At 61.3% G+C, this 22,218-nt stretch overlaps 1 protein-coding gene across 3 annotated transcripts in view; it reads left to right on the forward strand.

Moving 5' to 3' along the window:
* SEMA3F (semaphorin 3F) overlaps positions 1 to 20,594 on the forward strand; it is a 29,823-nt gene extending 9,229 nt beyond the window's left edge. Inside the window, exons 1-18 of one of the 3 annotated variants that reach the window (XM_057311720.1) lie at positions 2,149 to 2,234; positions 9,210 to 9,370; positions 9,459 to 9,521; positions 9,639 to 9,758; positions 10,430 to 10,522; positions 12,092 to 12,185; positions 13,468 to 13,587; positions 13,788 to 13,927; positions 14,043 to 14,157; positions 14,314 to 14,383; positions 14,551 to 14,695; positions 15,824 to 16,046; positions 16,650 to 16,738; positions 16,860 to 16,901; positions 17,080 to 17,237; positions 17,403 to 17,470; positions 17,762 to 17,895; positions 18,531 to 20,594. In XM_057311720.1, coding sequence (XP_057167703.1) covers positions 9,302 to 9,370; positions 9,459 to 9,521; positions 9,639 to 9,758; positions 10,430 to 10,522; positions 12,092 to 12,185; positions 13,468 to 13,587; positions 13,788 to 13,927; positions 14,043 to 14,157; positions 14,314 to 14,383; positions 14,551 to 14,695; positions 15,824 to 16,046; positions 16,650 to 16,738; positions 16,860 to 16,901; positions 17,080 to 17,237; positions 17,403 to 17,470; positions 17,762 to 17,895; positions 18,531 to 18,941 — 2,154 coding nt within the window. In that variant the 5' untranslated portion in view covers positions 2,149 to 2,234; positions 9,210 to 9,301 and the 3' untranslated portion in view covers positions 18,942 to 20,594. Of the gene's footprint in view, positions 1 to 2,148; positions 2,235 to 9,209; positions 9,371 to 9,458; positions 9,522 to 9,638; positions 9,759 to 10,429; positions 10,523 to 12,091; positions 12,186 to 13,467; positions 13,588 to 13,787; positions 13,928 to 14,042; positions 14,158 to 14,313; positions 14,384 to 14,550; positions 14,696 to 15,823; positions 16,047 to 16,649; positions 16,739 to 16,859; positions 16,902 to 17,079; positions 17,238 to 17,402; positions 17,471 to 17,761; positions 17,896 to 18,530 lie in introns of those variants that run through there. The other 2 variants (XM_026500886.4, XM_026500887.4) reach the window with 2 other exon arrangements.
* The last annotated feature ends 1,624 nt before the right edge of the window (positions 20,595 to 22,218 follow it).

Below are 22,218 nucleotides of genomic sequence, written 5' to 3' on the forward strand. Positions count from 1 at the left end.
GCTCCAGCTTCCCTTGGCACTGAGCGAGGAGCTGGTGCGTGCTCAAGGAGTAAATCATGTTCCTTGGCAGCCCCCGCTGCTTCGTAATCGTAAAGAATTTAAAGAGAAACCGCCAAGATAAAAATCTCATCCTGGCCCATAAAGGTATCTTTCACCCTGTGGCTTGGGGGGCAGCGGCCTCAGTGGGCTCCTGGCTGTCTGCACCTGCCTGTGTGCACCTCCAGCCCTGTGACCCCTCCAGAGGTGGTGGGGGCCCAGAGGCTGTCTTCAGAGTGGTGGGTCCTTGGCCCCTGATCCCTGGGAGACCTCCTGCTCCTCCCCCAGGACTGAAATTCGGGAGAATGCAAAGGTGGTGGGGGTGGTGTTCGAAAGGGCTGTCCCCGAAGGCAGGCAAACCTCCATTCTGCCCTTGCGAGCCGTGTGAGCTCAGGCAGTAGACTCTCTAGGACCCGGTTCCCCCGTGTAAGGTGGGGACAGCAGTGGCCCAGTAGGAACGACATCCTGAGGGCTCAGGCCATCTTGCTGGCATCCCCGCCACAGGTAAATCTTAAGCAGTGAACCTCTCTGTGTCCCTTCTGCATTGTCTGTAAAATGGGTATAAACACGGGGCCGACCTCACTGTGCTGTGGGAGGACTAACTGCAGTTCCAGCCCCGGGGAAGGAAGGCTCAGGAACTAGGAGCCACCCCGACGGTGGCAGAGGGGCAAGGGCGGGTCCTGGGGGAGGTCCAAGGAATCCCGCACTGCCTCACCCCTCCCTCTAGATTTCTAACCTTTGGTGAAGGTGACCGTGTTTGGGAAGGCCTGCTGGAGGTACCCTGAACCCCGTGCCGGGAGCAGGGTCAGGTAGAGATAGTATGCCCCCACTGTGGGCATCCCACCAGGCTTCCTGGAGGAGGCTGCGTCTTAAACAAGGGAAGGGAGACGGTGGGACGGAAGAGCAGGAGCAGCAGGGAGGCGTGAATGGCGTCACACCGGGGGAGAGGGCAGCATCCTGGATGGAGTCTTGCTCTTGGTGCTGGGACGGAACATTTACACTTGCTCCTTGTGGTTTTTAAGCTCTTTGTTCCTCTCCTCAGAGGCACCAAGGACCTACTGTGGGGCAAATCCAGGGAGACAGACGCACTGGGGAGGGGATGCCTTGGCGGCAGCTGCCCACTCTGCTGGGGGCCCATGAGCTGCCGCAGCGACCCCTCCCTGAGCGCTGTCCCGGCCCCCCCGGCCAGTGCTGGGGCGACCAGACCTGGGTTGCTCACTTGGGCATCTGTACCACTGGGCTGAGAACAGGGTTTCTCGGCCTGACCTGGTGCTGTCCTGGGAATCTGAGCCTCGTCTCAAGGGAACCCTTGGAGCTTTGGAGAAGCAGAGAAGATTCCTGCTGCATTTTTCTTAGAAATAGCAAGAGGGCCTTTGCCAGAGGCCTGGATGCCAGAAGGCTCCGGTCTCAATCCAAAGCTCGGCTCACGTGGGTGCCTGAGCTTGGCAGGGCTGCAGCCACCCCCGCCCCCCAGCATACCCCAGGCTGCTGAGCAGTCTCAGGGAGCGGGTGGAGGCCTCCTAGGCTCCAGACCCTGACCATTGGTCCTGACCCAGCGAAGAAACCCAGCGAAGAATCAGCCTGGGTGGTAGCTGCTGCCCTAGGGTCCTGCGGGGGGCAGGAGGCCTCAGCTGGGCCGACCTGGGGCATTCTCGTGGGGGCTGCTGGCACGGACCGCCACTGCTCCATCTCTGCTGGGTCTTGGCCCAGCAGGAACAGCCCCAAAGCAGCAGCCCCTCCAGGGATCCGGAAGCCTTTGGGGCATGAGGCCTCAGCTCCAGAGCCCCCTGCCCCCACTCTTCCTTCCTTCCTCCCCCTCATCCCCCCTTGCCTCCACCCCCTCCCATCCCCACCCTGACCCCTCCTTGGCGTCCTACCCGGACATGCTCTTTCCTCTGAGGTCCGTGCGCCCAGCCAAGAGCTGTGTTTCCTTCCACTTAGGGCTTGGTGCTGATGCTCTCATTTCCCTCCCCGGGCAGAGTCCACTACTGCCTGCGTGCTTGCTGGCCGGCCGGCACGGAGGGCCCTGGGGTTAGACGCTGCAGTTGGTGGAAGAGCAGCTGGAACTCGGGGGGGGGGGGGCTTGTGGGCTCCTGCGGCACCCCAGGGGGCCTCTGCCCAGGGCTACCGCCAGCACCCGGACACCCTCCTGACCCAACACCAGGCCTGTGTGGAGAACTCGCTGCCTTCCTAGACAGGTGACTGGCTGAGTCTTGCTTGGCCTTCCAACTCTGCCTTCCCACCTCAGCCAAGGCTGACCCTGAATACACATCTGTCTGTGCGATGCCTCAGTTTCCCCATTTGAATGTTGGGGAGGGGACTAGGACTGTCTGGGATATCCTGGGAATCTCTGGGTGGGCGATGTGAAGGGCTGCAGGGACCCCAGGCGTCCAAGGAGGGCAGCAGAGTTGGGGGCCGGCTGCAGGGCAGGGGGAGGGTCTCGACACCCACCAGCCTGTCAGTCCCATCCTGGCCTGTCTGTCTGGTTGATTTATCGGAGTAAATGAGCCATGGAGAGTTTGTTGTCTTTTGCAGTCAGGGGGAGGAGGAGGTGGTGGGGGAAGGAGTGAGGGGTTTCCGGGCTAGGTCTGGAATGCGGGAGGCGGGGAGGCGGGGTGGGTCCCCTAGGCCTGTGGAACTGGAAGCAGGATCCACTCTCCCCACCTGAGAAATGAATGGATCAGTGTGACCCTCCCCTCAGGGCCGACTGTCATCTCACCCCCTTCACCCTTCTTGGGGTACATTCCAGGCAAGGAATGTACCCCAAGCTGCTCACCTGGCCCAGGCCATCGCCTCCCACCCCCTGCCCAGGGGCTGCCCTGCCCCTCCAGACAAGCTTTCCCCCTGCACTGTGTGCTTTCCGACCTGGGCTAGAGCTCTGAGCTTTGCCTGGCTGGTGAAGGCCCGAAGGTGTCCTCATAGGCAGCTGTGCGGGCCATGATGGGTCCATGTAGGACCTCCCGGCCTCCTGAGTCACCGGCCCAGACCTAGACTGAGCAGGCACCATGGAGCCCTGGGGGTGGGCAGGGATCACTGGAGGCACCTGGGCCAGAGAGCCCTCTACCTGCTGGGACAAAGTGGTCGAAAGTCATTGGACATGCTTGTGGGAGAGAGCTGTAGAACCTTGTGTTTCCGGCTGGCACGTGTGCCAGGGTGTGACTCTGCTGCCCCTTCCCTCCTGGCTTCTCCTGGGTCAGGATGAGCTGTGCCCCCAGCCTGTCCTCTCCTGGGCGGAGCAGGCGGGCACTGGGGCGGAACGGGCGTGGGAACAGCATGGCTGAGCCTGCCGGCCCCCGGGCCCCAGGCCTCAGCCCCCAGCCCCCAGCCCCCGGCCACCAGCCCTCAAAAGGGGCGGGAAGCCTATAGTGGAGCTTAGCCCAGCTGGGTGGCTCCAGCTCGGCTCTGGCTTGGTGTTTACTGAACAGCTGGGATGTTTACAGTAGCCCTTAAGAAGGGGCCCCTAGCTCCAGAGGATTTCCCAACTGGAGGGTCCCGTTGGGGCTCTTCAGACTTCACCGCTTTCCCACACCGCTGGGATAGCACGTCAGGGATGTAGGGACTGCAGCCATCCCTACCCTCCTCACCCTGGGCTGGGCCAGTGTCACAGCACCTGCCCCTCCGCCCTCCCCCCTGGCCTTATGTTCCTGTCCCCGGGAGGAGCCGACATTCCCAGGAAGTGGCTGCTCTAGATGGTGGAATACGGTAACTGGGTCCCCAGTTCAGACTTTTAAATTAAATTCAATCAGAGCGGTTATTGAATATAAACACGCGGAGTCATTTACATGTTAATTATGTTGAATGGACTACGAGGCCATAATTAGTTGCTAATTGGGTGAGAGCGGCTGTAATTGGTTTTGTTGGCACCGACCTGGCTCACCTGCCTGGGGGGAAGGGGGGCAAATGTGGATGGCTCCTGGGGATCTTCTGGGTCTCCAATCTGGAAAGCCCGGCCCAGGGATGGGATTGGAGGGGACGGATATTGAGGGACTTGGGGGCCAGAGGAGCTGGAGCCTACCCCCCAGGGAGGAGACAGCTTAAGCCTCAGGCAAAACTCTGGGGCTGGTTTCTAGGGATTCCCATCCAGAACATTTCTGGGATAGCAAACGAATGGGAGAGCAAGCGCTCATCAGCAGTGACGGCCCCCCTGCCCGGCTCCATGTGGGACCCGGCCTTGAACAAATGGTTAATGTCCAAGGGGGTCCCTGGGAGCGCAGGACAGATGTCACCCTGGTCCACCCTGCAGATGCCGGGGCCATGGGTTGCCCTGGGGCTGGCGTCTCTGCGTTGGGGTACGAATGAGGTGAGTGTGCTGAGCGGAATGGGGGGAACGGTGCCTGCAGAGGCTTCGGGGGCTGCCCTGCCCCCAGCTTGGCCTGGCTGGGGCTCCCAGGGCTGTAAGGCTGTGGCCAGGGGCTGAGGCCTTCCGGCTGGCCGCTCATTAAAAGAGGATTAGGCCAGGAGCCAGGGGGCCAGCCCAGCCCCCAGGCCTTCCTCTGGGGCCCCTCACAGCTTTGGGGAAGTGATAAGGGGCTGCCCCCCCCAGAGTCCATGGTGGAGTCCAGCAGGGACTGTCTAGGCCCGGCCACTCCCGCTGCTGCCCTCTCCTTGTCCACCTCAGTTTCCTTCCTCAGAAAGGCAGGAGGATAGAGCACTGACAGAGACCCTGGCCAGCACCCCCACCTCTCACCCCCAACCTCGTTTCTCTTCAGCTCAGGGATTAGGGCTGCGCTAGCCTACGTGAGGTCAGAGGTCAGGCCTGGGCTGTAGGGACCCGTCTATCACCCCCCAGTACCCAAGCCCAGCCAGAGGAGGTGACACTGTCAGTCAGGACCTGCTGCTTTGTGGGGCTGTAACCAAGGGGGCGGGGTGCCCACCTCCGCTCCAAGACCCCCTTTTGACAGCAGCCCCTGCCTCACTGGCCACAGAGCCCGTGTCCTAGAGACGGGCAGCAGGGGTCGACAGCAGGGGTCAGGGCCGCCCACTTGGGGTCTGGGGTGAGGGCTGCGGACACACCTCCTCAGGGCTGTCCACACCCACTACCTCCTTTAAAGGAAGGCACTGGCTGCTTCCCCGAGGGGGGAAACAGAGACCCCCAAGAGCAAACCCCGAGGCACTGTCAACGCTCCTGCCTCTGGACCTTTGCCAGGCCATTCTGGGCCGGGACCCTGAGTGTCTAATGGCCATGGGGAAGTTCTAGAGGCTGGGAACGGCTGCGGAAATGAGGTGTCTGATGCCAGAAAAGGCTCTTCCTTCCCGATGACGGGAAAAGCCTTCCCGGATACCGCCCCACCCAACGTGTGCCCAGCCTGGGTGAGGGTATGGGGGTGGGGAGCCCTTTCCAGGAGGCATTATCCAGGCACACCATCCTCTCTCCCAAGGTCAAAGCTTATCCAGACTTGAGTTCCGATATCCACAGAACCTTTGACTGTGCCCCAGCCCCTCCACCCTCGGTACTGCCATGGAGATGGGAGAGGGGTGACACTCCTGCTGTCAGAGCTGGGCCTGGGACATGTGGAGCAGAGGCCAGGATGGGCCCATGTCAACCCCCCCGCCCCCACACACGGATGCCCACTTGGCCCAAGTCTCTGCTCCTTCGGGGGCTGGGGGCCAGGAGCATTGAGCCCTGCTGACAGTGCCGGTGTGAGAGCAGGAAACCCAGGACTACTTGACCGCTTCCTGCCCTGACCCAGGTTTCCTGGGGGAATGAAGGCCTCGGCTCCTTTGCCCTATGGCAGGGTGGTGAGGGGGGGAAAGGATCCCAGTTTCACTCCTCACTCTGTGACTTGAGGTGAGTACCACTCTTCCCTGGGCCTCTAATCTTCCTGTCTGGAGTTGGGGTACAGGGCTGTCATGGGGCCCCTTGTTTTAATTCTTTCCTACAATTTGGCATGAGCGAGAGGAGCACTCCAGCCGTGGGTTGCTAAGTCCAGGGCCCTACACCCAGTTCACTCTGGGACCCTGGCAAAGCCATCCTTCTCCACCTCAGTTTTCCTTTCTGTAAGCTGGGTTTGGGTGATGATTCAGGGTTTAGCTCTGCTCTTGTGAGTTGGGGGTGGCGTAGAGATAGGCTGGAGTTAGGGGAGGGTTGGGCTGAGTCAACAGGAAGCCCCTTCCTGCCCCATTACCCTCTCTGCTCTGTCCCCCAGCACTAGGAAGTTGTAGAGTGGGGATGGGACTGAGGGCGGACGTCCTCCCAGCGATGGTGACATCTGGGAGCCAGCTTGCACAGGGAAAGAACTTGGAACCCCATCCATTCCCCTCTCTCCACCAAGGTAGAGACAGCCCATGAAGGAGGGTGGGGGAGGTCCCAAGGAGAACTCCGCTGAGTCCAGAGCAGGACCTTCACCCTCGAGGATCACACTGAATGTCAGTACTAGGGGGGCTCAGGAGATGGTCTAGGTAGGAAAATGAGGACCGAGTGCTCTGACTGGGGTCATGAAGCCCTCGCCAGAGCCAAAGACTCCTGACCCCCGATCCCACCCCTTTCCCACCCCACAAGGCCTCATGGGGACTCCCCCTCAAAGTTTCCACAGTGACCAAAGCATCATGTCCTGTGACAACAGAGCCACTGACGCCATATCCCATGGCCACTGGGAGCGGTCCCGAGGGTCCTGAGTCATGTGCCCTGTCGATGGAGGGGGAGTCACCTTCAGGCCATCGCCCTCCCAGTAGGCAGTCCCCACCACCAGGACTGGCTTTGCCTGGGCCTGCCTCTCCTTCAGCCCCAAAGGCCACGGACCTGGATGGAAATCCTGCCCCTATGCTCTTGGGCCCATTCCTTCCCTTCTCTGTGCCTTGACGTCTTCATCTGTGAATTGGATGTTGTGAGCTCAAGGTTTTGCACAGAATAAGTGCTTGATGAGTAAGTGGGAGACTCCCTCCATGCCCACTTCTACCCAGGGGGTAGGGAGCAGGGAGTGCAGGGTTAGGAGGTAGGCTGCCCGCTCAAGGCTAGTCTCCTGCTCCTCACGTTGGTCTGCTGAATGCCTCTCCCCTGCCTTTCCCACAAAGGGGGAGCCTGGAGTGCTGGGGCTCTGAGCTCGAGGGGCACTTGGACTTGCTTGGGCACTGGTTCCCGCAGAGGGGGAGGGTCCAGAGTACAGAGGCCCAATGCTGGGCAGGGATGGAGGGTAGGGATTATGACTGCTTATGTCCCTGGGGCTAGATGTTTGGGGCTTTCCCCTACCCCAGGTGCCTATGTCAGAAGGTACCCACTTGAGCTTCTGCCTCCCTCCCCTCCATTGCCCCCCAAATGCCTCCTAATCCAGTAGGACGGGTAAGGGTACAACCCAAGGCCATCCCCCCAGCCAGGGTATAAATAACCCCTGGCGGGCTGTCCCAGCCTGGGGGGGCTCCGCTGGCAAACCCACTTCCTCTCTGGCTGCTTCCTGGCCCTGGGGGTGGGGGAGTGTTTACTTTCCTGTTGTCACTATGGCTGGGTGGCCAGGCAGGGGACTCCAAGTGGCCCAACAACAGGTGCAGGACAGGTGCCCAGGCTGCCCTGCCCAGGACTTCAGAGGCACCGCCGGACAGGCGGGCGAAGCCGTAGCCAGGCAGGGATTGGCCCTTTGATCCCTTGGCGTCCCTGCGTCCCAGCGGTTGGCCAAGGTCATCACCTGTATTCTCTTGTTGCCACATAGGGCTAGGCAGGGCAAGGCCTTTGCTTGCCCCCCAGCCCCTCAGATGTAGGCTCTGGGTCTACCGTGGGAGTCTCCTGGCTCCCAGCCCACCTCCCACACCCATCTTAGCACATCCTGAAACTCCCATCCGAAGCTGCTCTCAGGCACAGCCCCTCCAGCTCTGCTCCAAGGTCCCTAGCACGCAGCCGGGGTCAGGGTCAGCCAGGCCGGTCAGAGACAGCTGCCTGAGTCAAGGTCGACCTTGACTTGACTGATGGGATGGGGCCACCTGCTGGTCCTACCTTCAGGCAGCATCTAGGGCATGCGATCCCAGCTGTCCTCCCTCTCCAGGCCTCCCTCCCGACTGCCCCACCTGGGAAATGGGTTCCCAGCTACGGGCTGGGGCAGGGGGGGGTGGGGATGGAATATGTATGATGGCCTCCTTGAGTGCCTCATCTAACGCCAGCCGTGTGCGCACATGTGCAGGCCTGGGCCGTGTGCATACACGTGTGTGCTCTTCCGTGCGCCACCATCCCCAGCCTCCCGTGCTGGTGAACATTCAGCACCTTCGGTACAGTCTTCCCTCTCCTGCTGAGCTAAAGTAGCTGGGGGTGGGCGGAGGAGGGGCTTGCCAGGTAGACCCCTTGGCTCTCCCCCCTCCCAGAGGAAAGTTCCCAAGTTTTCTGGAGTCCCGTGTTTGTCATTGGGTCACTGGCCAAGTTCCTTCCTGTCCTTCATCCCCAGGAAGGAAGACTTTCCCCCAGCAATCTGGGGGTGGGAGGGCCACGGCCACCAGACTCATGAAGAAGGGAAACTAAGGACTCCACCAGACCCTGCCCCCCAGCCTTGGGACACTGTAGCACTAGGGGGAGGGCTTCTTTCCTGGGAAAGACTGTTCCTGACTGGTTCAAAGTGGCCTGAGCTTTCCACCTTTAGCACCCCAGTGAGATCTGGGGGGAAGCCCGAGGTCTGTGGGACCATATCCCTCCAGCAGGGCTGTCCAGTGTCCTGGCTAACCAGCTTCAGACGAGGTGGGGACCATGCTGTGTGCCAGCTTTGCCCTGTCTGGTGGGCAGCTGGGGTGAGGACAGGGCATCCCGGCTCTGTGCCAGCGTCTGCGGGCTGTCCTGGCTGCACCTGCCCCCCACCCTCCCGCTCATTAACCCTTTTAGGCCCCTGTGGGAAGCAGGCCCCACCCTGAGCGTGGGAGCATTAACCCCCACCAGAGCAAAGACTCTTTGATGCCATCACGTGCCCTGGCCTGCACCCACTGCCCTTCCACTGGGACCCAGAGACTGGCTGGGCTGCTGCTGAATCAGAGCTTTAGCTTTGGGTGTGGTCCCTTCCCCGGCCTGCCCACCTGGCCCTCGTTCTCCTCCCAGCATCTCAGGGACTATAGAGGGGGAGCTAAGTAGGCCCCGGGCGGGGGGCGGGGGTGGTGGTGGAAGCTGGGGGCTTAAGATGATCGTGTGGTGGAGGTCCCCCTTCTGTCAAAGGGGGCATGTCTGGATGGTCTCCAAGGATCCTAACTGCTGCCCTGCCCTCCGCCCACAGAGCTTAAGGCCACAGGCACTGCCCACTTCTTCAACTTCCTGCTCAACACAACCGACTACCGGATCCTGCTCAAAGACGAGGACCATGACCGCATGTACGTGGGCAGCAAGGACTACGTGCTGTCCCTGGACCTGCATGACATCAACCGTGAGCCCCTCATTGTAAGGGCCAGCCCAGGTGTGGGGTCGGAGGGATGAGGGGCGCGGGGCCCTCTAGCAGGCTGCGCCCTCTGACCGCCATCTCCGGCAGATCCACTGGGCAGCCTCCCCACAGCGCATCGAGGAGTGCGTGCTCTCAGGCAAGGACGGCAATGTGAGTGCGGTGGGGTCTCCAGGTGGGATGGGGGCGGCGTGCGGGCAGGTGACCTCAGGGAGGCAGTGGGGCCAGGCAGGCACCTGGGCACGTCCTTGGCTTTCCCTCTGGCCCCAGGGTGAGTGCGGGAACTTCGTCAGGCTCATCCAGCCCTGGAACCGAACACACCTGTACGTGTGTGGGACCGGCGCCTACAACCCCATGTGCACCTACATAAACCGCGGCCGCCGTGCGCAGGTAAGCCGTGCCCGCCGTGGCCCCGTGCTGCCCCATTAGTAGCCACATGCCAGGGCTCTGAGGGGTGGATGAGCTTGAGCCCCAGCCCTGCCACTTCCCAGCCCCGTGACCTTGGGTGAGTGACTCCTTTCACTCCCTCACCTGAAGATGGGCTGACAGCTGCCTCTCTCACAGGTCACTGTGAGGGGGCAGCAGTGAGCTGCGGCTCCCAAAGCTCTTAGCCTTGTGCCCGGCCCGTAGTAAGCGCTCGCTCCGGCCGTGCCTGTGGACCGTGCCCCTGCCGCCAAGCCAGAGGGCCTGGCAGGGGCCTCAGCGACAGGAGGCTGGACACCTGGGTCCGCTTCTGCCCCACGGCCTGGGGGAGAGCTGGCCCTCCCCCGGTTCTGTCCCACCCTGCCCGCTTCTGCCCTTTCTCATTTCCATGTGGGCGTGTCCGTGAGCTGGTGTGACCTTGTAGGACACGTGTGAGAGTGAGTGGACTTAGGGACACGTGTGTGTGGGTGTGTGCCAAGCCGTGTGTATGTGTGCACGCACGGGCGCGTATGTGTGCTCTGGGGGCCCGGGTGCTCACGTGTGCTCCTGGCGTGTGTGGTGTGAGAGGGTGGCAGCCCAAGCCCGCTCCCCCAGCCCCTGCCACCCCCGGCTCTAACCCCTGTTCCTCGTCTTCTCAGGCCACGCCCTGGACCCAGATGCAGGTGGTCAAAGGCCGAGGCAGCCGAGCCACGGATGGTACCCTCCGCCCGACGCCCACAGCCCCACGCCAGGTGGGACTCAGCCCTCCAGGCCCTTGCCAGGCAGCACTGCCTCTGAACCGAACTTCCCCCGGGCCTGGCCTGCCAGCCAAGAACCCGCACCCCACGCGAGCCTCCCGAGGGTCTTCCCTCGGCTCTGGGCCCCGTAGGCTGCTCCTTCCCCCGCAGTGCCCTCAGGCTCCGAAGGCATTCCCAGATGGCTTCATGTCAGCCTCAGTGAGTCCCTGTAGGAGAGATCATGAAGCCACCAGGTGCAAAGACAGCCTAGGGACAGCGGAGCCTCAGCGCTCAGAACACGTGTGTAGACATGCACGAGTCTATGCCAATATACACGTGGGCACATGTTGTGCTCTCCAATGCACACCTTAGTCAGCATCCAGAGTCCGAACGCGGCACGTGTATGCGGCCTGACATATTACTCTCACCTGTCCAGGCCTCCATGGTCATGGGCACGCACAGGTGTCCTGCACACTCACATGCTTGGGACTCTGCTTCCCTGGGGCCGAAGGGGCAGAGCCGTCTGCCCCCTAGTCATGACCCGGGACTGGGCTGGGGGCGCCGGGGGGTGGGGCTGGGGCTGGGCAGGGGCGGGCAGGGGACGAGGGGCTGCCGGTGAATGGGAGAGCAAGTGGTCACATGAGCATGTGTGTCTGTGAAAGGGAGCGCTGAAACGTGGGACGGCTCAGACTGCATGTGTGCCCAGGGTGTGAACGGCGGGTTCCATGTGCTGACAGTGCTGTGTGCCAAGCTGTGTGTGCAGCCCCGTGTGTGCAGAAAGTCACGTGTGCAGAGTGTAACTGGAAGTGGGCCTGTGGACGCCTTCCCATCACCATCCCTGCCACCTGCCGCCACCTCCTTCGTGCCTCTGTGCCTCTCTCCTTTCCCTCCCTTCTCCCCATGAGCTCATCCTGGTCCCAGTGCCTTCATCAACCATTCTACTAGCATCTTCAGGGCTGGGCTGGGAGGCATGGAGGGCTTTGTGAATCCCTGTGGTCCGGGCTGGACCTCTCAATTCCTGACTCATTGGGGAGACATGGGGAACTGGGGGCTCTGCTGAGGGGCAGGAGAAAGGCCATGGCCTATTAGTCCATCCTGAGATCCACAGGTAGGACATTAAGCCTGGGGACACAGTACCCTTGGGGCCCTCTGGCCTGGTGGGACCTGGCAACAAAGGTCAGGGCCGCAGGCCCTTGGCCAGTACCTCCTGCCCTGGTCAGGTTGGCAGCCCCATCTTGGCCCAGGACAGGCGGCCAGAAGCTCAAAGAGTTGTGCCTCTGTGGCCCAAGGGACCCTGACCAGAGTCTCCCTGAACCAGTTGGCATGGAGGGACTTCAGCCTCTGATTCTCAGGTCTTATCTGGTATCTGGGACCAGGAATCACCTCCCGTGGAATGTGCATGGTGGCCCTGCCCTGGGATACCTGGCTGGACAGAGTTAAAACCCAAGGATATCTGGGGAGTGAAGGGATGTGGCTTCAGGCTATCTCCAGGGGACTTGCTCTCACCCTGGGGGCTTGATGACCCTTCCCCTTCCTGGCTGTGGGACCAGCTTGGACGATGCTGAGCTCGCCTCTGCCCTGCAGGATTACATCTTCTACCTGGAGCCGGAGAGACTCGAGTCAGGGAAGGGCAAGTGTCCGTACGACCCCAAGCTGGACACAGCCTCAGCCCTTATCAGTGAGTGCCTCTACCCCATCCTGGTTCTATAGCCCAAGTGTGTGGCCTCTGCCTCCGGAATAGGGGGCATGGCATCAACATTTTCCCCAGGGCAGAGATCGTGACCATGCCATCCCTGAACCCTCCCACGGGGCCCCACCCAACGGGGGGAAGGGTAAGGACCAGACCCCAGTGAGGGCTGAGGGGCAGAGACTAGTGGTGTGAGGGTCTCTCCAGCCCCTCAGATGGGGGTGCTAAGGGGGCCAGATCCTACCCTGAAATGGGGTCCATGCAAAGGCCAGCCCCAGGCTGCCTGAAGAGAGAGACGAGCTGCGTCTGTACTGGGAACGGTGGAAGGGGCGTGGTTTCATACCTGTTCTTGATGTGTCTGGGAGGCTGGGAGAGGCCCACGAGGAAGCGCAGATGGGGAGTCCTGGCCCTCTCACCAACTAGGGGGTCAGGGTTGGTTTCTGGTCTGGCCAGGTGTCTAGGAGAGTTGGGGGAATGTTCTCTGAGGGGGAGTCCTGCCTGGGGCCTCAGGAGCAGCTGCTGCCCCTACTCCCAGGTTGGGCGAGCCCACCACGACCCTGGGCCCTGTTCTCTGACTGTTTGCTGGCTGCCCAACCCAGTCTGCCTCTCAGATTAACTGCTGGACACTGTGCCCCCTCCAAGCCTGGGAAAGGCCTCAGGGCAGGGGGTGGACATTATCCTCCCCTTCTTGGTGAGTGAAAAGGTCCTAGCCTGATGCTGGCTCCCCGACCAGGGAGTCTCATGGGGGAAGGCAGGGCCTGTCCTGGGCGCGTCTAGAAGGAAGACACGGAGTGGTACGCTAGAGCCGGCACGGTTGCTAAATTTTCGGCAGATTTTCAGGTATTTTGTGAGCCAGCTGTTATTAAACACTAAGTTATATAATTTACAAATAAATTACTTTCGAAACAGATAAAAATACTCAAAACTCATTACTTCCTAATTATTTTACTACATTTTATTATTATCTTTGTTCTTGAGGTTATTTACATGTGTTGTACTTGTGGGGTAGAAAGACGATATGATGGTGTGGGCAGCTCTCTCAGCTCCACCTGCAGTGACTCCCGTTAGTAGCGCAACGTCAGCCACGGTGGGAGTATTTCTACCACAGAAGTTGGCTCTGCTACTCACCAGAGCTAATGGCTGCTAATCCCAACCCTCCCAGAGGCAGTCCTTCAGCCTCTGCCAGCACCCCGCTGGTGAGACAGTCGTGCCCTGGGGAGTCGGAGCGGGGAGACAGGACCCCGCCCTGGCTGACCCGCCTGCCCGCCCGCAGACGAGGAGCTCTACGCCGGGGTGTACATCGACTTCATGGGCACCGACGCAGCCATCTTCCGCACGCTGGGAAAGCAGACGGCCATGCGCACGGACCAGTACAACTCCCGGTGGCTGAACGGTGAGGGCGGCCCTGAGGCCCCGGCTGGGCGGCACGTCTGCCACGCGGCTAGAGCCTCGAGAGGCACTGGGGGGGGGGGGGGGTCTGGCCCTGTGATTGGCTGGGGCAGGGGACGTGTCTTGGGGGGGGTGTTCCCGTCCCCGGCCTGGGGTTCTGTGGGGGAAGGAGGCCTTGCCCAGCTGACCCCCGCCCGCCTGCAGACCCTTCCTTCATCCACGCGGAGCTCATCCCCGACAGCGCGGAGCGCAACGACGACAAGCTCTACTTCTTCTTCCGCGAGCGGTCGGCAGAGGCGGCGCAGAGCCCCGCCGTGTACGCCCGCATCGGGCGCATTTGCCTGGTACGCGCCCGCGGGCCCCTCGCTGCCGCGCTCCAGACCCCGCGCTGGCTCTCGAAGCCCTGCCCTGCGGCGGCCTTGGGTGTGGAGCTGATCGCACCCCGCCCCCTGTCCCCAGAATGATGACGGCGGCCACTGCTGCCTGGTGAACAAGTGGAGCACGTTCCTGAAGGCGCGGCTGGTGTGCTCCGTGCCCGGGGAGGACGGCATCGAGACTCACTTCGATGAGCTCCGTGAGTACCGGCATGCAGGCTGGGCCCTGTGGCTGCTCCGGGAACGCGAGGGGCTGGGCCCTCGGCCCCCTCCCCCACCCCCGCCCTGCATGAGTGCGCAGGGCCCTGGGCTCTTGGCTAATGCGGCCTCCCGGTGTCTTCTCTCTCTGCCCCCAGAGGACGTGTTTGTGCAGCAGACGCAGGACGTGAGAAACCCAGTCATTTACGCTGTCTTTACCTCCTCGGGGTGAGGCTGGGGCCGGGGCTGGCGGCGGCAGGGCTTGGCTGCACTGGGAGGCTGTGACCGGTGGAGGACCCCAGCCTGGTGGCAGGCTGTGGGGTGGGGGCAGGCTGGGGAGGGGCCCCGCGCCGAGGGTCTGGCTGGCCCACAGCAGCAGCCCGCCCTGCCTGCAGCTCCGTGTTCCGAGGCTCCGCCGTGTGCGTCTACTCCATGGCTGACATCCGCATGGTCTTCAACGGGCCCTTTGCCCACAAAGAGGGCCCCAACTACCAGTGGATGCCCTTCTCAGGGAAGATGCCCTACCCACGGCCCGGCACGGTGAGGACCCCGAGCACTCCACCTTTCCCTTTCCTTTTTGTTCATGAGGCCTGCTCTGCGTGAGCCCCTTTGTGGATGTGGGCCCCCCATCCCAGAGATTGCAGCCAGGTAGGGGTCGTGGACCATACACGAAAATAAACCTACCCCTTACCCATTTAAATAAAGCTGACATTAAAAACAACGAGAACAACAACAGGGGCGCCAGGCTGGCTCAACTGGTAGAGCATACAACTCTTGATGTCGGGGCCGTCAGTTCGAGCCCCACGTTGGGCATAGAGCTTACTTCAAAAAATAAATAAATAAAATGAAATGAAACGAAACACCGTTTACACAGCATCAGGCTGTGAAGAACCCAGCCAGGATCCCGGAACACAGATAGCTGCCGGGTGTGGCAAGCTGCGTGGAAGGGGGTGCTGCTGGGGAGCCAAGACGAAGCTGGAGGGGAAGCTCGCCTCTGCATAGCCAGGGAGATGAGGGCTGGCAAGGTCTGGCCTGCAGGACCTCTTCGTGGTGTTAGGAGGCGACTCACTTGATCTCCGTGTGATGTGGGGTCTCTGCAGGAGTCTAAGCAGGAGAACATGTGATCTGTCTTGGCTCCGTGTGGTCAGGGCTGGGATGGGGGAGCTGGTCTCAGCCTTGGCCAGGGAAGTCTTCCCCCAAAGGTGAACTTGGAGGCTGGAAGGATGGGCTGGAGTTGGGCTGGTAGGGGTGCAGGGCAGGCAGAGGGAAAAGCACCAGGGAAGGGCAGAGCATCATCTGAGCGTTAAGGGAACTTGGGGCCGGAGTCCCTTGAGCAGGGGCGGGTGGGTGTGGGGGGCAGACTGGAGGAAGGAGACAACAGGGTGGGGGATGAAGACATGGGAAGGGAGTGGTCAGCTCTGCCTAATGCCGCCATAAGGTCATGGCACACGAGGCCAGGGCGGTGGCTGCGGAACTTGGTCATGTAGGGCCTCGGGGCCTCGGCTGGAACAGGGCCACAGAGAGGCTGGGTGAGCGGGAAAAGCCTGGACGGGGGTTCCGAGGAGCGGAGCAGGTGGATGTGATGGGGACGGACAAAGGGGAGGCCTCTCCTGAAGCTGAGGGGTTCGGCAAGGCCCGGCTGGCCTGACGCTCATCACGTGCCTGCAGTGCCCTGGAGGAACGTTCACGCCGTCCATGAAGTCCACCAAGGACTACCCCGATGAAGTGATTAACTTCATGCGCAGCCACCCGCTCATGTACCAGGCCGTGTACCCCCTGCAGAGGCGGCCCCTGGTCGTCCGCACGGGAGCTCCCTATAGGCTCACCACTGTCGCCGTGGACCAGGTGGATGCGGCTGACGGGCGCTATGAGGTGCTTTTCCTGGGCACAGGTACCCACTGCTGCTCCCAGACCCTCCCACGCTGGGCCCGTGGGGTGGAGGGTGCTGACCCGTGGGGTGGGGACCTACCCTGCTAGGAGTTGCTAGAGGCTTGCCAAGGTCAGCTCCACTACTTTCATCCTTTGGAGCCAGCATAGCTGAGACGAGGGGTGGGGAAACCCCATCACCATCCCCAGCCCCACCCTGGGGGCTGGGAGACCAAGGGGACCCATGTAGGGTCAGGAAAGAGGAAACAGGTGGTAGACGCCTGCAGGACGCATGGGTGCAAATACTGGGATACACGTGCTCGTGTGCACGTGCGCAGGTGTGCCCACCACAGCTCCAGTCCCTCCACACAGGAATACCTCCAGCATCCTATTCTCAGCACTGCCCAAAATGAGGGTCTGGGGTGGGAGGGGCAGACCCCAGCCATGACCGCCTCCCCCCCCGCCCCGATCCCGGGCCCCTTCGTCCGAGGGAAAGTCTTCAACCTTGGTACACAGCTCCTGCTCCACTGCCCTTGGGGGTTTGGGGCCTGGTGGGGGAAGGGGCTGAGGCTGGTACCCCTTCCCCAGCGTCCTCAGCCCCACTGAGGCCCTGCCCGGCCCGTTCCAGACCGCGGGACAGTGCAGAAGGTCATCGTGCTGCCCAAGGATGACCAGGAGATGGAGGAACTCATGCTGGAGGAGGTGGAGGTCTTCAAGGTGGGTATGACACACAGTCCTGTTCTTCTCACCCCGGCCCTCCTTACCTCAGAACTCAGACCTCCAGATCAGGGCAGGGAAGGGGTCCCTAGTCCCCAAGCTAATCCCTGTCTTCTTCCAGGACCCAGCACCTGTTAAGACCATGACCATCTCTTCCAAGAGGGTGAGTTTTGGTGAGGTGGGCTAGGGGTAGGGATGGAGCCTGCTCTTCCTTGGGGTCATGCCCTTGGCATAGGGATGGGGAAACTGAGGCACAGAACAGGAAGAGAAGGTGCCCAGCTGGCTCCCCATGGGGGCTGGCTATGGGGAGGGAACTGACGAGCCCCTTCCCCTGCCCTCAGCAACAACTGTACGTGGCGTCGGCCGTGGGTGTCACACACCTGAGCCTGCACCGTTGCCAGGCATACGGGGCCGCGTGCGCCGACTGCTGCCTGGCCCGGGACCCCTACTGTGCCTGGGACGGCCAGGCCTGCTCGCGCTACACAGCATCTTCCAAGAGGTGGGGACCCCGCACACCCAGGGTCCTGTCCTGGGGGTTTGGTGGCCGATGTAATACTACCCTGGGGGTAATGGACGGGACTGCTCCCTGGAGTCTTGAGGGTACAGGGACCTGGGGGGGGGAAGCTTCCTTGAAAATACTTGATCAGGAGCTATCCTCTTCTAGGCGGAGCCGCCGGCAGGATGTCCGGCATGGGAACCCCATCAGGCAGTGCCGCGGGTTCAACTCCAACGGTGAGTGCGCCGAGCCTGACCCCTGGGCGCTCCTCACGGTGCCGCGGAGCTGCTCCCAGGGCCCCCCGCGGGAAGGACTTTCACATGATCCGGGGGGGTAAGGGGGCTTGGGATTTGGGAGATAGGTTGTCCCTAGCCACCCACTCAAGGAAGGAGCGGGTGCCCGATGGTAGAGCCCTGCCTTTTTCCAGCGCGGGGTCCCTGTGTGTGCCCCTCGGCACCTGCCCGCTGGCGGCCTGCAGTCTGCCCAGAGCCAGGGCTGCTTTCATGCCACGCTCTCTTGTTCTACAGCCAACAAGAACACCGTGGAGTCCGTGCAGTACGGTGTGGCAGGCAGCGCCGCCTTCCTCGAGTGCCAGCCTCGCTCGCCCCAGGCCACTGTGAAGTGGCTGTTTCAGCGAGATCCCAGTGACCGGCGCCGTGAGGTGATTTCCTGTACCCCATCGTCCTCGCCGTGGATGCGGGACTCCCCCGTGCCATAGAAACGCCACGTGGGCGGAATGTGGAATAGGGACCCATCCGGGGCAGCCCCATTCCAAGCAAGCCCTTCCGAGTTCCCTTCCCTCTGTGGAAGTCATTTGGGTGAATCCAGTTATGCGGAAACCTAGGATTTCCATCTTTTATGGAAACCACTTATAAGCATGCCTCTTTACATGAAAATTCCATACGTGTGCTCCGCTGGGGGTATACCTCATTGCATGGAAATATCAAGGCAGTCGAGTTCCCGTCTCTGGAAATTCTGTGGAGGAGCCCTCGTTTTACAGAAATGCGTTCCAGGCACCCCTCCTTACAGGGAGATTCCCATTAGAAAGAAATTCTATGCTCCAAAATTCTCTCATTGTACAGAATCCCCTCACGAGCACTCCTCTTGAAATGGAAAAGCATATGGCTGCCTTATTCAGAGGTTGTGTGGAAACTTACTGTGGGTTTTTCTTGGTATGTGGAAATTCCACATGGGAGCCCCTTCCGCGGAACGGCCACAGAGGTGGTCTGCTCCGGGAGCTGGCTGGGCGACAGGATGGTCACACAAGCCCTGAACCCCAGCTCCCTGCCCCCGCAGATTCGCGCCGAGGACCGCTTCCTGCGCACGGAGCAGGGCTTGCTGCTCCGTGCCCTGCAGCCTGCCGACCGGGGCCTCTACTCCTGCACCGCCACCGAGAACAACTTCAAGCATGTCGTCACGAGGGTACAGCTGCACGTGCTGGGTCGGGACGCCGTCCACGCTGCCCTCTTCCCACCGCCAGCTGTGAGCGCCCCGCCGCCCCCCGGCGCCGGCCTCCCCACGCCCCCTTACCAGGAGCTGGCCCAGCTGCTGGCCCAGCCAGAAGTGGGCCTCATCCACCAGTACTGCCAGGGCTACTGGCGCCACGTGCCCCCAAGCCCCAGGGAGGCCCCGGGGGCACCCAGGCCTCCTGAACCCCAGGACCAGAAAAAGCCCCGGAACCGCCGCCACCACCCGCCGGACACATGAGGCCAGCTGTCTGAGCCCTGCGATGGGCCAGCCTCGGCCTTGTCCCTTTTAATATAAAAGATATATATATATATATATAAATATATATATATAAAATATCTATATTCTATACACACCCTGCCCCTGCAAAGACAGTATTTATTGGTGGGTTGTATATAGCCTGCCTCAGCGGCAGCACTGTCCAAAACTTAGACCCACGCTGGTCAGAGACGGCAGAAAACAGAGCCCACCTAACCAGGCCCAGCCAGTCGGCAGGGCCAGGCCAGGACCACACAGCCCCCAGACTCGGCTGGGAGTCTACCTGCTCGACTGCCACCACTGGAATCTACAGGACACAGGGAGGGAGCAGGGTCCGCCTGGACAGGGCCCGGACTGCTTACCTTGGCCAGCGTGTGCCATCAGGCTGTACGGCTGGTACAGACAGACACGGGTGCGAGGACTGCTTTGGAGACTGGGAGTGGGGGTGGGGGGCTCAGGTGCACTCAAAGGAGGGAAGAAGGGGCCGTCACAGGAGGCCGGCCCCTGCCTGGGAGGGGACACTCAGTCAAGTCCAGCCCCCTCCCGGGTATTTATTCTCTATTTATTGGGGACAGGAGCAAAGGAGCCCTGCCTGGGTGGGGCACACTTCCAGCCCCCTCCTTCCCTCCCTGCCTGGCCACTCTACCTCCTCTTCGCTTTTTCTGGGCCACTGTGACTTGGGGGCTGGGAGAATAGCAGAGGGGCAGGTGCAGGCAGGGCTGAGGGGAGAGGGGGCCATGGTGGAGGCCTGGGGCCTTCAGGGGCTCCCCAGGGCTCCCTTCTGCCCACCACTTCAGAGGATGGGTGTAAATAGCTCTGGGGGGCTTTTGGGGTAGGTGGGTAGGGGCTCCCGGTGGCCCTCGGCTGCCCAGGCCACAGCCGCCCTTGGGTTCCATCTTGCTAATAAACACTGGCTCTGGGACTGGACTTTGGCTTTTCTCCTTGGCAGGGGAGGGAGGTTGGGGGTTCAGCCTACGCCCAGATTCTGTCCTTCCTGCCCCCCTTTATGTGGCCTGACCACCATTCCCACGCCTCTCTTGCAAGCTCAGCTTCCATTCGCTCGCTCACAGGTTTGTTTGTTGGTTTCTCACCTGGCTTTGTGGTGGGCTTTGTGCCAGGCACTAAGGACTCAGTATCGGCAAGACAGAGCTATAGCCCTCACAGTCTAGCTGCCCGCACCCTGAAAACTGACTAAATTCCCATCCTTACTGCTTCCTTCCAGCCAGCTCTCAGCAGAGGGACTGGCATGAGCAAATGTCCACAGGTGGGGAAGGCCAGGGCAGGTGGGGTGCTGCTGGACAGAAGAAAGTGGGGCTGGGGGCCCTGGCCCAAATTTAGTGAGTCAAGCCCCAGCGGGGGAAGCTAAGAGCTGGGGAGGCCTATGGGTCCAGCAGGGCTTATGGCCATATCTGGCGGGAAAGGGGAGCTAGAGGGGCACTGGGAGACAGTGAATGGCCCCACTTTAAATAAACACAATAAGCAGAAGCCAGATTTGCCTTGGTGTAACAAACCTGGGCTCCTGCACTGCCCCAAATCCCTAGGGGCTGCAGAGCCACCCCCCACCCTCACCCCCAGGGCCCACTCTCAACGTGGGGGGTGGAGGATGGGTGGAACCCGGAAGCTGAAGGTGGCACAGATAATTTGTTGTTCCAGGACAGACCCCACCCGCCCACCCAATAGGGTAGATGTGAAGCCACCAGCCTCTGGTAGGAGCCAGTATCCATTTCCCACCGGCTTAGGGACAGGCTCACAACTCAGGATCTGAGGCCCTGGCGCACCCCCTCGTGGTCTCTTGGGTCTGCAATGGAGTTGAGTACTACCAGGCAGCCAGGTTTCCAGGAGGAGTCCAGCCAGAAGGCTCAGGATCTCTGGAGGGTAGCCTGGAGAGCCCAGGGTTTGGGTCTTCCTATAGGACGTGGGCAATCTCCAGAGCCTGGGAACTTTAGGCTTAATTGAATGATTTCCCCCAGCAGTACTCCTGTCCTGTGTGAACAAATACACAGACGCTAGACCCCCTCAGCTGAGGCGGGCATGCCCGACAGATGCCCTTAGGCAGGTCTCAGACACCCGCAGGGAACAGCTCAGGAGAAGGACAGGAAGTGAGTCCCTCCTCCGTGCCCCTGGGAGCCCCCGCACTGGGACTTATTTTCCCCATCTGACGACAGGCCTGCAAAATGTTCTCTGGAAGAGTCTGGCTGGCTCTGCATGTCAGGCACACGTGTACACATAGGCACAGGCACGTGAATGTGTGCACACATACAGGCATACACGTACATAAGTGCACACGCACAGGCGGAAACCACGGGCTCGTGCACGCTAGCTCACGCACCACTCAGGTGCGCGCATTTTTACATCCCTACACAAATACCTAGGTGCACGGTATTCCACATCGGCGCGTGTGCACATGAGGAAAAAGGAACAAACACGTGTCAACACATGTGCACACATGTGCCTGGTGTGCATGGGGACATGTGCTCCCAAGGCATAGACACACCGGCACATGTGCACATATGAGCGTACCCACGGACAAACATGTCATGTCATTGCTTTGGTTGATGCCAGCAAAGGATAGACACACACACACCCAGGCACACATAGCAGACATGCACGCCCCCCCAAGTCTGTTGGAGTCATGGAGGTATGTAGAGGCCTGCCCAGGTCAGATCTGGCCCTCGGTATGCAATGTCCTCCCCTCCTTCTTGACTCTCTGCAGAGCATGGAACCCTGGTCCAGAGTCACCCAGCCCTTCTCAACCACTTCCTTCTGTGTGACCCTCTGAGAGTAAAACGGGGCTGGTGACATGGGCACCCATCCACCAGGGCCTGTGCGAGCTTACAAAATAAGAAGCAGTGCTGATGCCCCCACCCTAGGGGCTCAGGGTCCTATTCTCCCCCTTCTAAGCCTGGACCAACGGAACATGTCTCCCTGTTCCGGCTCAGGGCCTGTCTCCACGGTCTCTCCTAGAGGGTTGGGGCTCATAGAGAGGGGTGCGGAGTCAGCAGTTGAGGGATTGGGGCCACGCCAGCCTGATTAGAAGGGCTGGGGGCTGAGCTGGATTCACCTGTCCTTGTCTCTCATTGGCTCTTGGGAACCCCTGGCCCCAAAATCCCACTAAGCAGCCCCACCGGGCCTGCACAGGTCTGTGGAAAGCCAGTTGATTGCCAGTGCCCGGGGTCAGAAGGGTGCTGGGAGAGCTGAGGCCGGCCCGAGCCCGGCTCTGGGGACCCCCTCCATCCAGAAGAACCAACTAACCACCCTG

This window comes from Ursus arctos, unplaced genomic scaffold, assembly GCF_023065955.2.
Source record: "Ursus arctos isolate Adak ecotype North America unplaced genomic scaffold, UrsArc2.0 scaffold_14, whole genome shotgun sequence".
NCBI classification, from domain to species: Eukaryota; Metazoa; Chordata; class Mammalia; order Carnivora; family Ursidae; genus Ursus; species Ursus arctos.